Consider the following 16,177-nt stretch of genomic DNA (forward strand, 5'->3'; position numbering starts at 1 on the left):
ATGACCTACTCCTGTTCCTAATTCTTATGTTCTTATGACCACATTGGGCTGATATTCTCTCACAAGAAAAGAAAATGAAAGACTTGCATTTATATAGCACCATTCACGACCACTGGAAGTCGCAAAGCACTTTACAGCCAATGAAGTACTTTTGAAGTGTAGTCACTGTTGTAATGTGGGAAACGCAGCAGCCAATTTGCACATAGCAAACTCCCACAAACAGCAATGTGATAATGACCAGGTAATCTGTTTTTGTTAAATTGATTGAGGGATAAATATTGGCCAGGACACCAGGGATAACTCCTCTGCTCTTCTTCAAAATAGTGCTGTGGGATCTTTTACATCCACCTGAGAGAGCAGACAGGGCCTCAGTTTAATCTCATCCGAAAGACAACACCTCTGACAGTGCTGCACTCCCTCAGCACTGCACTAGAGTGGCAGCCTAGATGTATGTGCACAAGTCCCTGGAGTGGGACTTGAACCTACAACCTTCTGACTCAGAGGCAAGTGTGTTACCCACTGAGCCACAGCTGCCACTCAAGGCCTAACCCCCTATATGCTGATGCAAACAGTGTTTATATCCAGGAAAAATGGACTGGACTCCAGTTGAATCTGTCTGCAAATCCACCCCCACTACGCCCACTGCCAGCTTCTAACTAGCACAAGTACCAGCAAGTATGGATGTAGAAGTGATACTGCAGACTGGACAGGCGTACACATAACCTACTTCTGTCTGATACCATCGCCATTCTGATCCATTGCAAAACTTAAAATCTGTGGATTGAGGGGATTACAAATAATAAACTGAAAAAATTTAAATAGTACCTTGCGAAGTGAGAATATAGAGCATACACATGAAGATATGTGGGATTGGAGTTATAGTCTGTGCCTGGGCTAAAGTGACAATTCACGAGAGACAAAGTTGTGAGTGAGTAATGAACATGATAAGGAGCGGAATCCCATGTCTTCACTGTGTATTCTGTTTCTCCTACTCTCGTCCCTTAATCTCAATCAACCAAACTACTCCGAATCAGAATGATTAGATGGACAAATGGATGACTATATGAAGGTTGCCTGACTGTCCCGGTGTGCGATAAACTGTATGAGCTGTACGAACTATTAAACGTTTGATAATCCACAGGAATTGGAGGGAGCCTTTGATTTAGTGGCAGCATTCCCGCATCGGAGTCAGAAGGTGCAGGCGTTGAACCCCGCTCCAGACAATCCAAGACTGGAGCTCTGGCTTGAATTCTGCGCTGCCATCCAGTGGGATCCTCACGTCTAGTGGATGCATGTGGCCCCTTCCCTTATCGTACAGGTTGTGGGTGGCCCAAAAAACCTTCCTGCCGTTTAGGTCTAACCCGCTGTATAAAGATGGTTATGGCCATGGAACATAAGAACATAAGAATTAGGAGCCGGAGTAGGCCATATGGACCCTCAAGCCTGCTCCGCCATTCAGTAAGATCATGGCTGATCATCGACCTTAACTCCACTTTCCCACCTGCTCTCCATATCCCTCGATTCCCCTAGACTCCAAAAATATCTCAGCCTTGAATATATTCAGAGACTCAGCATCCACAGCCCTCTGGGGCAGAGAATTCCAAAGATTTACAACCCTTTGAGTGAAGAAATTCCTCCTCATCTCTGCCTTAAATGGTCTTCCCCTTATCCTGAGACTGTCCCCCCTGGTTCTAGACTCTGCAGCCAGGGGAAACAACCTCTCAGCATCTACCCTGTCAATCCCCTTCAGAATCTTGTATGTTTCAATGAGATCACCTTTCATTCTTCTAAACTCCAGAGAATATAGGCCCATTCTACACATTCTGTCATCATAGGACAGCCCTCTCAGCCCAGGAATCAATCTAGTGAGCCTCCGTTACACTGCCTCCAAGGCAAGTATATCCTTCCTTAGATAAGGAGACCCAAACTGTGCACAGTACTCCAAGTGGGGTCTCACCAAGGCCCTGTACAATTGTAGTAAGACTTCCTTACTCTTAAGGTAGGAGCATTCATGTTGAGGCCTGTCAGACTGTCAATAAGATAAGTAACAAAATCCAGGGTATTTTACTTAATGTTTCAGCAACAACATGAGACCATTTACTGGATGCTTCAGCGAAGATGCAGGTTTCAAACACATACTTCCTCAGATAACATGTGTTCAGACAAGTGAGTGACTGAACAAGCTTCGGATATTAGTTTAAATCCAATTTAAAAAAAAATTGTTTTTCAAACTGATTGAAACTCTGACTGAATTGAAACATTAAAAAGCTTCACTTACCTTCCAGGGGTTTGGTTGGTGTACTTGTTGTCGTAGCAACTTTCTTGAAGGGAATAACTGGATCATCATTATTTCCTGTAATCGTAGTCACTAATCCTGTAATTCATTAAAATGGGATTAAGAATAATTATAAAATCTTCCTAAATACAGCATGATAATGATATACTGATGTGCCAGCTTAACATGACTCAAAAAGCCAGTCTCTGTAGCACTTCGACCCAAGATTACAAAAGTGATGATGTTCCCCCCGCCCCTGCACCCCACCACCCCCGCCCCCCACACCTTTCCAATTAGCTCAGTTGTGACTGAGCCATATAGACCAGAAGAGCTCAAGTTCAATCCGTGGTCTGTACTGAATTAACTGATCTTGGCAGTAGCAGTAGTCAGGGGTCCCAGAAATAGGCAGAGTTCTCCTGGGTTAGGAAGAGCATAAAGAAATCGGCCACTATTCCCACTTGGGCCGAAATTTTCTGGGGTATTAGCGGGCGGGATCGATGTCAGGTCGGGCGGAAAAGTGGGTTTTGTTTAAAGTGGGTCGGGAACCCACTGCAATGTGCTTTTCCCAATGTCAGCACTGAGCAGATCAGACATGAAGTGGTTGGCGACCCAATTAAATTCATTATAATGTATTTAACAGACCATTACGTGGCTTTTTAAACTTACCTTTTAACTTTAGCTTCATGGCCATGGAAGCCACACTGTTTGGGGACCACATCTGTCAACCTGAGGCAGGAGTTCAGTGGCCATTGCTCCAGCTGATTACTTCAGAGCTTCAAATGCAGAGTAAAATCCCGGCCTCGCTCACTATCCAGTTACCGCAATGAGTTGTCCTTGATCACTATTAAGGAACCTCCAATGGGTTGTCACTTCTCTCTGGCTGGGATTTTGCTCACCTTGGCAGGTCCATGGTGGGCGATGTCGCTGGCAGGTCACGGCCCTGCTTCTAGCTCCATTCCACTGTCTAAAATAAATTTACGTTGATAGGGCTTGTTAAGCCTGCCCAGCGTGTTTCCCGGCCCAATTAAAGGAAGCAGGTCTGGTGACGTCATTCATGACAGGTCATCAGCTAGTTTCCTTAACGGGACCATGGCTAACTTACGTTTGACATTTGTGCTGTAAGTGTTCTATAGCATTGATGTGCTGAAAACACTGACAATCACTACAATCACAGAGATAAAGGGCTGCTTATGCTTATGGAGGGTGTCACAGCAACCATGGAGGTCCTCTTCCCTCCCTATGGGTGGAAGTACCTTTCCAGGAGACCAAAACAGCCTGGTTGCATATTGCAGAGGAGGGCACAAGCAGGTATGTGGTCAGGGGTACCTGAATGCAGACATTTCAATGATCTCAGTAGATCACGAAACATTAGTACAAAGCCACACTCCACCTCATCCTGCTGTGCCTCTTGTCACATCCCCATCACTCTGCCTTCCCTACCCTAACCTTGCTCAACCTTACTCACATCAACTTACTTTGCACTCCCACCTATTCTTCTCTATCCAAATTATCACATCCCCATCTCACTAGCCACCCCTCACACTCACCCTCATCCTAGTGCAATCATACCAACTAACAACACTTGGGTGTTTTATCCAATGTTTATGTAATGTTTCTATTAATGTGGTGTCAAACATTGAAACCTTTATTTTCAACTCTTTCTGATCTTGGACAGATTTGTGTGACCCTTTAGAAGTGGCTTAGTGAGTGCAGTGAATAGTGAGACATAACGGTACCCCCTGCAATGGCGGTGAGTGTGAAAGGAACGGCTTGATTATGGTAGGGATGCATTATGATCTTTATGTGGGATGGTGCCAACCTGGTGCATCATGTGGTAGCCAGGGTGTACAGGGTCAAGTGAAGTAAATCTGGCCATGGTAAGGCCATCACTGGCATTCCGGGCAGCAATGTGGTCGGGTGCTGATGCCCTGTGTCCTGTGCAGCATCAGGGTATTGCGGAGAAGGTTGGTGTTGTTGTTGGTGCTGCCGGTGTGCCTGATGCTGCTGGTGTTGGGGCTGACCAAGGTCGGATTCAGAGGGCCAAAGTGAGACAGTATAAAGGCACCCATGTTGATGGAAAGTGATAAACTGTCAAGTGGGAGCTTACACTGTACATTTGAAGCTTTCAAGTAATCAGCTGGAGCAATGGCCACTGAACTCCCGCCTGAGGTTGACTGACGTGGTCACCGAACAGTGTGGTTCCCGTGGCCATGAAGAGAGAGAAAGACAGAAAGGAAGAGAGACAGAAAGAAAAAGATAGAGAAAGAAAAAAAAGAGAAAGAGAGAAAGAAAGAAAGAAAGAAAGAAAGAAAGAAAGAAAGAAAGAAAGAAAGAAAGAAAGAAAGAAAGAAAGAAAGAAAGAAAGAAAGAAAGAAAGAAAGATTTGGATTTACATAGCACCTTTCATGACCACTGGACGTCTCAAAGCGCTTTACAGCTGATGAACTACTTTTGGAGTAAAGTGACTGTTGTAATGTAGGAAACGCGGCAGCCAATTTGCGCACAGCAAGCTCCCACAAACAGCAATGTAGAAAACCTGTTCAGGGTCTGGTATGTACATTACAATGAGTTTAATTGGGTCTCCCGCCATTGCGAAGTGCTGACACACCCGACATTAGGAAAGGCATGTTGCGATGGGTTGACAGCGGGACCCCGGCAATAAAAAGCACTTTCCCACCCGACCTGCCATCGATCCTGCCCGCTGACACCCCGGAAAATTCCGGTCTCTCTCTCCGTTCCCCCCCACACCCATCCCCCAGGTTTTACTCTGCACTTTTTGCAGACCTGGATCAGCTCCAAGTGTTTTGTTGGTCTGGGTTGGGATTTCTCACAGAACAGAGAATTCCATTCGATTCCAAACCTGAACCTGGCCCTGATCAAGCCAACCAAACAAGGACTGGTTGGGATTTCTAGTCGAGACTTGAACTTATTGATGTAAATTCCTCCCGAGATTAAAAAGGTCCCACCTCCTTTTACCATGTCCCCACCCCCACTCACATACACGATACATTATCAGATTGTCATCTGTAAGATGGTTTTATTCACTCTTCCGCATAAAATTCAAATGTAATCTACACATCTCGGACATGCCTAGCAACATTCCTGCAAGCTGCCTGTTTTTACTATAGTTGCACCCTGATGATGTCCTGTACTTAAGTCAATTCTTTTTTTGATTCCAAGCAAATTCAAATTCTCTGGGATTTATTTTGCACCCAAATTTGTTCCCCTTCTCCTGACCATCATCATCGTCATAGGCAGTCCCTCCGAAAGCTAAAAGTGAGTTCTCAGGTGACTGTACAGTCCAATACGGGAATTACAGCCTCTGTCTTAGGTGGGACAGACAGTGGTTGAAGGAAAGGGTGGGTGGGACAGGTTTGCCGCACGCTCCTTCCACTACCTGCGCTTGTTTTCTGCATGCTCTCGGCGACGAGACTCGAGGTGCTCAGCGTCCTCCTGACCATACTGAACATGTAGCTCGCAGAAGGGTCCAATGCCGGACTATGGGTAAAGATCAGGGGAGTGGGACTAATCGGATCGCTCTTTCAAAGACCCGGCATAAGCGCGATAGACTGGAAGGCCTCCCTCTGTGCTGTAAGATTCTATGGTCCTTACTGAGGTACGGTTCCTACGGACACTGGCTGTGGTCTGGTACCTCACCCCAGCAGCCGACATGCCCTGGACACCTGAGCCGCAGTAGGTTAGTGGTAAACAGAGAGTAATAAAGCCAAGCCCAACATTTTCCACCCTAATATCCACACACACATAACCCATAGCAGGGCAGGTTTCTTGGCAGTTAGGAACAGGAGTGGATTTATGCCCTTTCCCTAGTGGAATTCGCTGCCTCAGAGAGCTGTGGAAGCCGGGACATTGAATAAATTTAAGACAGAAATAGACAATTTCTTAAACGATAAGGGAATAAGGGATTATGGGGAGCGGGCAGAGAAATGGACCTGAGTCCACGATCGGATCAGCCATGATCGTATTAAATGGCGGAGCAGGCTCGAGGGGCCGTATGGCCTACTCCTGCTCCTATTTCTTATATTCTTATGTTCTTATAGGTAATTGTGTTGCTTTGACCTAGTGCATTGATCAAGCTTTAGATCACTTGTCCTAATAGCCCCTTATGTGGCAAATTTTTGTCTTGATTATTCTCCTTGGAGCATTTTGACTAGATTAAAGACACTATAGAAATTCAAGTTGCAGTTGTTGTCGTTGCTTTGATTTCCACTCCAAATTAGATCTGTCAACTCAGCAGAGGCCAGTGATCGTGCCCGAGACATTCCGAGTTTATACAGATCAGGCTGTGATACATTTCCCAAATCAAGATCAGGAAAGTTAATAGAGGAGCTTCAAATTCTGTCAACAAATTCTTCAGCGATGACAGTGTAATATAGAAAACATTTTAATGATTCAGTCGCACTGCGCCTAAAGCAGTCGTGATGGTGAGAGGCACTATCAGTCCTGAGATCAGCAAAGATTCTCAGACTGCGCTGGCAACTGTTGCTCAAGGGGACAGCTGTCCATTAAGTTATGTTTCATTTCCAGTTAATCTCACTCATTTGACAGCCAACTTTCAACACAATTCAAAGACCAATAAGTTTGCAACTCAAAAACAGCGACTCTCGGAACACTGCAGATGTGGTTTGAAAATTTACAGGCGTGAAATTGGTGCTGTAGCGTCCAATTTGGTGGACATCGAATTCACATTCCGCACCAGATGTGCACTTCCCACCATATTGGTAAAGACAGAAAAAGAGGCATCCAGGGCCTGCGCCTGAACCAGGCTTCAGGGAGACAACAATGCTGGAGTCCATTATTAAAGAAGCAGTAGCTGGACATTTGGAAAAGCATAATTCGGTCAGGCAGAGTCAGCATGGATTTATGAAGGGGAAGTCATGTTTGACAAATTTGCTGGAATTCTTTGAGGATGTAACGAACAGGGTGGATAAAGGGGAACCAGTGGATGTGGTGCATTTGGACTTCCAGAAGGCATCTGACAAGGTGCCACATAAAAGGTTACTGCACAAGATAAAAGTTCACAGGGTTGGGGGTAATATATTAGCATGGATAGAGGATTGGCTAATGAACAAAAAACAGAGAGTCGGGATAAATGGTTCATTCTCGAGTTGGCAATCAGTAACTAATGGGGTGCTGCAGGGATCAGTGCTAGGACCCCAACTATTTACAATCTATATTAACGACTGGGAAGAAGGGATCGAGTGTGACGTAGCCAAGTTTGCTGGCGATACAAAGATGGGAGGAAAAGCATCATCATCACAGGGAGTCCCTCGAAGCGAGGATGACTTGCTTCCACACCGAAAAGGGATGAGTTCACAGGTGTTTCAATGAAGGACCTAATATTCCAGATCCCGAACTACATGTTGAAGGGTGGAAGATGTCTGTGCGTGGATTTTTTTAACATGTGGTGGTCGTTGCACACCAGCCACCACACGGGCTTGACAGAGCTCGGTCTTGGTCCAGTGGCAAGGGTTAACCAAGACGATTGGAGACCAGCTCTGCTGCACGGACCTAGTGCACACACATATCGCAGTGTGGGCTGGCCCGTGCTGCCCCTGGGCCCTCGCCTCTTCTGGCCCCGAACTCATGCCTCCCCTAGGCCCCGATCTCGTCCCTCTACAATCTCTCGCCGCTCCTTCACCCCGACCTCGCTGCTCCTGCTGTACCTGCCCACGCTCCAATCAGCGACCTGGCTTTGCCGCCGTCACCCTCCAGCTGTGGTATGCCGCTGCACGCTGCTCTCTCTATTGGTCCTGGCCGGCTGATGGTCTTGCAGGCCGGGACCACGCCTGTTTAAAACCGCGCCGTGGTTCCACGCTCCTGTTTTTGATTTTTCAGATGCCGGGGGGGCCTTGCACACTGCAGACTCCCAAACAATGAAAATACTGAAAGCAAAAATCAGTGTATGTGGCCTTCTGTTACAAGAACAGATACTTTACATGCAAATGAACTTTTGCATGTAAAGCATCTGTTCTTGTAACAAAGGGAGGAAAAGCAATGTGTGAGGAGGACACAGAAAATCTGCAAAAGGACATAGACAGGCTAAGTGAGTGTGCAAAAATTTGGCAGATAGAGCGTAATGTTGGAAAGTGTGAGGTCATGCACTTTGGCAGAAAAAAATCAAAAAGCAAGTTATTATTTAAATGGAGAAAGATTGCAAAGTGCCGCAGTACAGAGGGACCTGGGGATACTTGTGCATGAAACACAAAAGGTTAGTATGCAGGTACAATAAGTGATCAGGAAGGCCAATGGAATCTTGGTATTTATTGCAAAGGGAATAGAGTATAAAAGCAGTTATACAGGGTATTGATGAGGCCACACCTGGAATACTGCGTGCAGTTTTGGTTTCCATATTTACGAAAGGATATACCGTATATACTCGCGTATCATGCGACTTTTGAAGACCTAAATTGTAACCTAAATTTGGGGGGGTCGCATGATACGCGAGATACAAAATTTGCGGGTGTGAAGTGCTGGCCAAGATTAGGCTGTTAGGCTGTTAAGCAGACCGTATCCACGCTGAATCTCGGCAGGTATCTCTTGGGCTGGATTGCAGCCTCTATTGTCACTTGTACTGTATCTTTGCTGTGGTCTAGAGATCGCCACCCACAACTCCCTCTGAAGTTTGCTGCATTATTAGAGGCTTTAACAATCAAATCTCCATCTATCTCAGCCCATGCTTCTTTTACCCGCAAACACAGTAGAGGCAAATCCGGAGCCTTCATATTCCCTCCCTTCGTAAATGATTACTCTCCTTCCATCATCCAGTCATTCCATTTCTTTCTTATATTGTCTTTAAATGGCTTATTAATGGATACGTCAAGTGGCTGAACGACGCTAGTCAAGCCAGCTGGAATGATTGCTATATCGGTGTTCGATTCGCGAACAGCTTTCACAACAGAATCCACTCGATGTTTCATGATTCGGTTGTTAAGGTCTGTATTCGATCGTTGTTATGTGTTAGGGTACTTGTTACGTGTTGGGTACTTGTTAAACTTGTTTGAAAGCCTAGCCTAGTGGCATCTGGTATCTCAAAAAAGTGACTCGCATGATACATGAGATATATGATAAAATCATGTTTTGGGGACGAAAATTTAGGGGTCGCATGATACGTGAGATCGTAGGATACGCGAGTATATACGGTACTTGCTTTGGAGGCAGTTCAGAAAAGATTCACTCGGTTGATTCCAGGGATGAGGGGGTTGACTTATGAGGAAAGGTTGAGTAGGTTGGGCCTCTACTCATTGAAATTCAGAAGAATGAGAGGTGATCTTATCGAAACGTATAAGATTATGAGGGGGCTTGACAAGGTGAATGCGGAGAGAATGTTTCCACTGATGGGGGAGACTAGAACTAGAGGGAATAGTCTTAGAATAATGGGCCGCCCATTTAAAACTGAGATGAGGACAAATTTCTTCTCTCAGAGGGTTGTAAATGTGTGGAATTTGCTGCCTCAAGAGAGCTGTGGAATCTGGGACACTGAATAAATTTAAGACAGAGATAGACAGTTTCTTAACCGATAGGGGAATAAGGGATTATGTGGAGCGGGCAGGGAAGTGGACCTGAGTACATGATCGGATCAGCCAAGATCTTATAAAGTGGCGGAGCAGACTTGAGGGGCCGTAAGGCCTACTCCTGTTCCTATTTCTTGTGTTCTTATGTTCAGGCCCTTGGCATATTCAAATAAGGAGGGCCTAATTAACGTTCCCTCTAAGCTGCGCAATGGGAAAGGTCCTGTGCAGGCTGCTCACCGGCCTCTCCATTGTCAGTCCCGCGCATGGGCAGAAATTTAAAGGGACCGCGCTGTTAAAGAAACAGGCCGCGCAGAACAAAGCGCAACTTACGGTGAAACCTCATTCCTAAGGGGACAGCTGGACACTCCTGCTCATGCTTATCTTCAGCCAGCTGCTGAGAGACCGTGCTGTGACTGGAATTCCCCTAATTATAGCATAAACCAAGCTTGACCACTCCAGCTCAGCATGTGGGAGCACTAACCCCTGACCCCTGACGCAGCCAGTGTTTAATCGCTTGTAGTCTTAACTGACCGTTACCCTTTGAAACCAGTGATTTATTTCTAATAGACTTAACAGCATTATAGCTAACAACAGCTAAAAAAACACAGATCATTGACATTTAATCAACAAATATCATCATAGCATAGGGGCCAATCCGAAGGCTGGGAATGTAGTTTTGTGATCATTCTCCATAATGCGTTAATGTGAAGGGGCGCAAATAGGGACTAAAGTAATATCTTTGACGAGATATTATGAATGAATGAAAATAACTTATATTTATATAGCCCCTTCTCACACTCTCAGGATGGCCCAAAGTTTATAATCAATGAATTACTTCTGAAGTGCAGTCACGCTTGCTACCTAGGAAAATACAGTATATATACCATATTGTTTGGCATACAGGCTACACAACAAACTTTATGAACTCACTTATAGCTTGCAGCGGTTCAAGATGGCGGCTCACCACCATCTTCTCAAGAGCGTTTAGGGATGGTAATAAACACTGGCCTCGCCAGCGACTCCCACATCCCATGAACGAATAAAAAAAAGAAATCCCCAGTGGTGCAAGTTAATACACCATTATATTGGTTATATTGGTTATCAAAGGCAACACCAACATCAGTGTCCTCGCCCAGGTTAACATCCCCAGTATTGGTGCACTGACCACACTCGATCAGCCTCGCTGGGCAGGCCACATAGTTCGCATGCCAGACACAAGACTCCCTAACCAATTGCTCTACGCGGAGCTCCTTCATGGCAACTGAGCCAAAGGCGGGCAGCGGAAACGTTACAAGAACACCCTCAAAGTCTCCCTGGTGAAGTGCGACATCACCACTGACACCTGGGAGACCCTGGCCGAAGACCGCCCTCGGTGGAGAAAGTGCATCCGGGAGGGTGTTGAGCTCTTTGAATCTAAACGCTGCGAGCTTGAAAAGGTCAGGCGCAGGCAGCGGAAGGAGCATGCGGCAAATCAGTCCCACCCTCCCCCCCCGCCCCGCCTTCCCCAGACGAATGTCTGTCCCACCTGTGACAGAGTCTGTGTCTCTCGTATTGGACTTTTCAGCCACCAAAGAACTCACTTTAGGAGTGCAAGCAAGTCTTCCTCGATTCCGAGGGACTGCCTATGATGACAGATTTTGTTTTAAAAAGGTCATTCTCAATAAAAGTGAATTTTATTTAAACGAGTGCGTGGGTCTTTTAAAGGAAAGTGACACCAACATAAATTGACTGCAGGGATCATAAGAAATGAGGGGCAATTTTAATTTGGAAGAAATTCAATTAGGGACATTGCTGTCTGGCAAAACACTTAAATCGGATTTGTAAAGAAAGGAATATGCAGTAACATATACCACTGTTTCACTGATCAAATCTGCCATAATGTTCAGTAGTATAATGGTTATGTTATTGGACTAGTAATCCAGAGACCTGGACAATCGTGAGTCAATAATCACACCACAGCAGTTTGAGAATTTGAATTCCAAATTGTTTTAAAAATCTGGAAATCAGATTCTGGCATCAGTAAAAGTGACCATGAAGTTGTGGGATTGGTTTAAAAACCCAATTGGTTCACCAATGTCCTTTAGGGAAGGCCCGGTGACGCTGAGCTGCCACCTGAAATGGCAAAGTGGGTGACCCACCACCACCTTCCAAAGGGCAACTGGGGATGGGCTTTGCCAGTATCGCCCACATCCTGAATGAATAAAGAAATATTCTGCCCTTTAAATTAGAAACATTTCATTCTTTCCCCTGCTCCCAGCACTTTCTCCTATGTTGGCAGCACTGAGAGAAAAATTTAAAAAAGACTTGCATTTATACATTACCTTTTACTACCTCTGGACACCCCAAAGCTCTGGAATCGCACTTCATATCCCCAAGAAACCCACCATTTTTCACAATCAATACAAAGCAAAAAAGAACTCAGGACATCCCAAAGCACTGTACAGCCAATAGAATACTTTTGGAGTCTAATCACTGTTGTAATGTGGGAAACGCGGAAGCTAATATGCATACAGCAAGCTCCCACAAACAACAATGAGATAATGACCAGATAGTCTGTTTGGTTGATGCTGGTTGAGGGATGAATATTGGCCCAGAACATCGGGGCGATGTCCCCTGTCGTTCCTTGAACACTGCCACAGGATTCATTACATCCACCTGAAAGGGTAGACAGGGCCTCGGTTTAACGTCTCATCCAACAGTAGAATGAGATCTGATCGCCCTTGGGCACCATGGGGTGGCCACCTCAAGGGAGGTACTTGCAGGGGCTTGGAGGCAAGGATGCCTCTTCAACTGGGCTTGGCGTCCTACATGGAGCGGGGGGGGCGTGTGTTAAACATAAATGGAAGGAAAGAGAAAGGTTTGAAAACAAACCGAGGCACATATGTTCCAGCAGCTAGAAAATGAGACCGTTCCTTCTACTTTTCTGTTTTTTTTAATTAAGAGCAATCTTTTAGGTTGGCAAGTGTTAATCTTGCAATCAATAAAGGTGGAGAGATTTGGTGCTGACCTTTCTTTGCCATGCGTGCAGCCACTGTGAACTGTGTTGAGTCGTTGAATACACCTTGGCCTTTCATCTTCCACTGCTCCTCGCTCACACTAATCAGTTGTTTTCTTGCCTCCAGTGATACCTTTCCCCCGATGTCACTTGCTGCTCTCTGGCAGAGAAAAAAGTATTTCAACACGGTTGGGATTTTTTCTTACGTACGTGAAAACACAGGGTTGTCTAGAGTCACAGGTGTGGGAGCAATTCGCCTGCAGAGGAAGTACCTGCCCGAGCACTGAGGAGCCTCAGCCGTGATATAGTGAAGCTCTTGCAATCAGGTCACGCAAGGTTAGCGGGTTAGATTATGAGCAGAGTTTGCATAAACTGGGCTTGTATTCCCTGGAATATAGAAGGTTAAAGGGGTGCTTTGATTTGAGGTTTTTTGAACTTTGTAAGGAATTGATAGGTAAGTGTAATATATTTGCTTCATGAGTTCTTTGCTTAATAATTCATAGCAACACATTGCTATTAAGAACTAATTAGAAACATAGAAACATAGAAAATAGGTGCAGTGCAGGAGTAGGCCATTCAGCCCTTCGAGCCTGCACCACCATTCAATATGATCATGGCTGATCATGCAACTTCAGTACCCCATTCCTGCTTTCTCTCCATACCCCTTGATCCCTTTAGCCGTAAGGGCCACACCTAACTCCCTTTTGAATATATCTAACGAATGGCCTCAACAACATTCTGTGGTAGAGAATTCCACAGGTTCACAATTCTCTGAGTGAAGAAGTTTCTCCTCATCTCAGTCCTAAATGGCTTACCCCTTATCCTTAGACTGTGACCCCTGGTTCTGGACTTCCCCAACATCGGGAACATTCTTCCTGCATGTAACCTGTCCAATCCCGTCAGAATTTTATATGTTTCTATGAGATCCCATCTCATTCTTCTAAATTCCATTGAATATAAGCCTAGTCGATCCAGCCTTTCTTCATATGATTTATTAACAAAGGTTTAACAACCACACTACACATTACCAGTTCATCCACCAGGCTCACAACCACCTGCGTCGTCGTGGATCGCCCGAACCCTACTGGCTGGGGTTTTATTGAGTCTTGTGAACATCACGTGACTGGCTAAGCCAATCTCATCTCAACAAACCTGTGCGCATGCTCACAGGTGCATACATTACAGTAAGATAGAGAGAAAGCTTTTGCACTCGTGGGGTCGGAGGGGGTGTCGAGTACAAGTGGACATAACTTTAAAATCAGAGCCAGGCCATTCAAGAGAGAAGTTAGGAGATGCTTCTTCACACAAAGAATGGTAGAAATGCGGAACACTCTCCAACAAAAAGCAAGCTCAATTGATAAGTTTAAATCTGAGACGGATAAGATTTTTGCTAGCCACGGATATTAAGGGATATGGAGCCAAGGCGGGGGATGGAATGAGGATACAGGTCAGCCGTGATCGCATTGAATGGCGGAACAGGCTTGAGGGGCTGAATGGCCTCCTCCTGTTCCTATGCCACGTGTACACAAGTGACCCTGGCTAGAAGTGAATGGGCCTTTGAGTCCAGCTGTGACTTTAGTGAGCCCAGTTCCTTCTGTTACACTGTACTCACAGGCGAGAGGCTCCTACTCCACACAGTAAGTGGAGACCCTCCCAAATTGTGGCCATTGGGTCATGCGTATGTACACACCATTGTATATGTACATACCACATTCCTTCGTCCTTTAGATGTCTCTACATCACCTCACTGACGATCTTTCATATGCTCTTAACAGGTTCCTACCGTGCAACAACAAAGGTAGTTACGGTGAACACTCTATGGTGATCAGAAAATTCCCCTTGTCTGGCCACTCCTCTTAAACAAACTCTGTAGAATGTATGGAGTCTCGGTTAAGGTTCCCAGGTGCAGGTGTGCATGATGTTCGTGACATCCTGTCCATTGTGTACTCAAGTGAATGAAAAGTAGCACGTGGATTTGGCAGGATGAAAGCCTGTCTATTAAGAACATAAGAATTCGGAGCAGGAGTAGGCTATTCGGCCCGTTGAGCCTGCTCCGCCATTCAATAAGATCATTGCTGATCTTCTACCTCAACTCCACTTTCCTGCACTATCCCCATATCCCTTAATATCCAAATCGCTGGGAAATCACAACTGTTTCCAAAATCATCAACAATTACTTCAACTGGGTCAGTTAGAAATGTCAAGAGCTTAAACCTTCCCCAGGTGACAAATGCTTTAACAACAAGGTGAACCTTTTAACGATAATTCTCCTCCACGTGGAGTGAGTTAATCAGCTTCAGTCACTCCACTAAACCGTCTGCATTTAAACCCTGCACGTTGAGGCAGTGAGGTCTTTATAATTGTGTCACCTCAATTCGACAAACATCACAAATATTTGTGATCTGCTGGAGCGTCGGAGAAACATTTTCCAGAGGATTTTTAAAAAGTCGGCTCTTGGTTATTTCCTTGTTTTTTGCCTCTCCCGGGAGATTGCATGGCTGCAGAGAGGGTGGGAAGCCTTCTGTAACAATGCTCCAGCCATCGTGAGTGTTGGGGCAGGCTCGATGCACCAGCTGGTCTTTTCCTATTACAAAGTGTTACAAAGTATTTACAGCACAGAAACAGAACGTTCTGTCCAACATATATGTTTCTCCCTCATGTGCTTATCCAGCTTACCTTTAAATGTATCTGTGCTATCTGTCTCAGCCGCTCCATGTGATAGTGAGTTCCACATTCTATCCACCTTCTGGGTAAAGAAGTTTCTCCTGAATTCCCTGTTGGATTTATTAGTGACTGTCTTATATTTATGGCCCCTGTGGGAAAACCTTCTCCACGACTCCCTATCAAACCCTTTCATAATCTTAAAAGGGACAATTCAACATGCAAGGCCTGCCTGTTGCAATTTTCAGGCGGGACTATAAATGGGCGCTATAAATAGCTTGCCCGGGTGGCCGCTTAACTATGCTGGTCAGGGTCCTACAACTGCTCACAACTTTAAGGTACAAGCGGGTGGAGAACTCGCCGCGCACTTGCACCAGACGTTTAGCGGCCTAACCAGTGATCCTTAAAGGGGCCACCAGGAGGCTCCATGCAAAACGGCCCAGCAGATTTTATGAGCTAGAAATTCATCTACTTATCGCCATTTGGAAATGGCGATAAAATGGTAGCCGCCGCTCTTTTGCCAGCTGGTGGTGGGTTCCGTGACGGCCGCCATATTCGTGTCCCCCTTTGCGCTGACGGCAACTGGTAACGTACTGAAAGAAAACATGACGGCTTGGTGATGTCAATCGGCGAGCAACGCCAACTTATCACCAACGCTCATCCTACGCACCAAGCAGGCGGACAGTGGTGATGTCTGCACCACTTAAAGGGACA

General features: G+C 45.6%; 1 protein-coding gene across 15 annotated transcripts in view; it reads right to left on the reverse strand.

Annotated features, from left to right (window-relative positions):
• LOC139233972 (supervillin-like) overlaps positions 1-16,177 on the reverse strand; it is a 236,529-nt gene that overhangs the window by 68,876 nt on the left and 151,476 nt on the right. For all 15 annotated transcript variants that reach the window (XM_070864696.1, XM_070864701.1, XM_070864699.1 and 12 more), the window contains 2 exons: positions 12,815-12,962; positions 2,279-2,374 (listed from right to left, as the gene is read on the reverse strand). In XM_070864696.1, the coding sequence (XP_070720797.1) occupies positions 2,279-2,374; positions 12,815-12,962 (244 nt within the window). The remainder of the gene's footprint in view (positions 1-2,278; positions 2,375-12,814; positions 12,963-16,177) is intronic.

The sequence above is a fragment of the Pristiophorus japonicus genome, chromosome 21 (genome assembly GCF_044704955.1).
Source record: "Pristiophorus japonicus isolate sPriJap1 chromosome 21, sPriJap1.hap1, whole genome shotgun sequence".
NCBI lineage: Eukaryota > Metazoa > Chordata > Chondrichthyes > Pristiophoridae > Pristiophorus > Pristiophorus japonicus.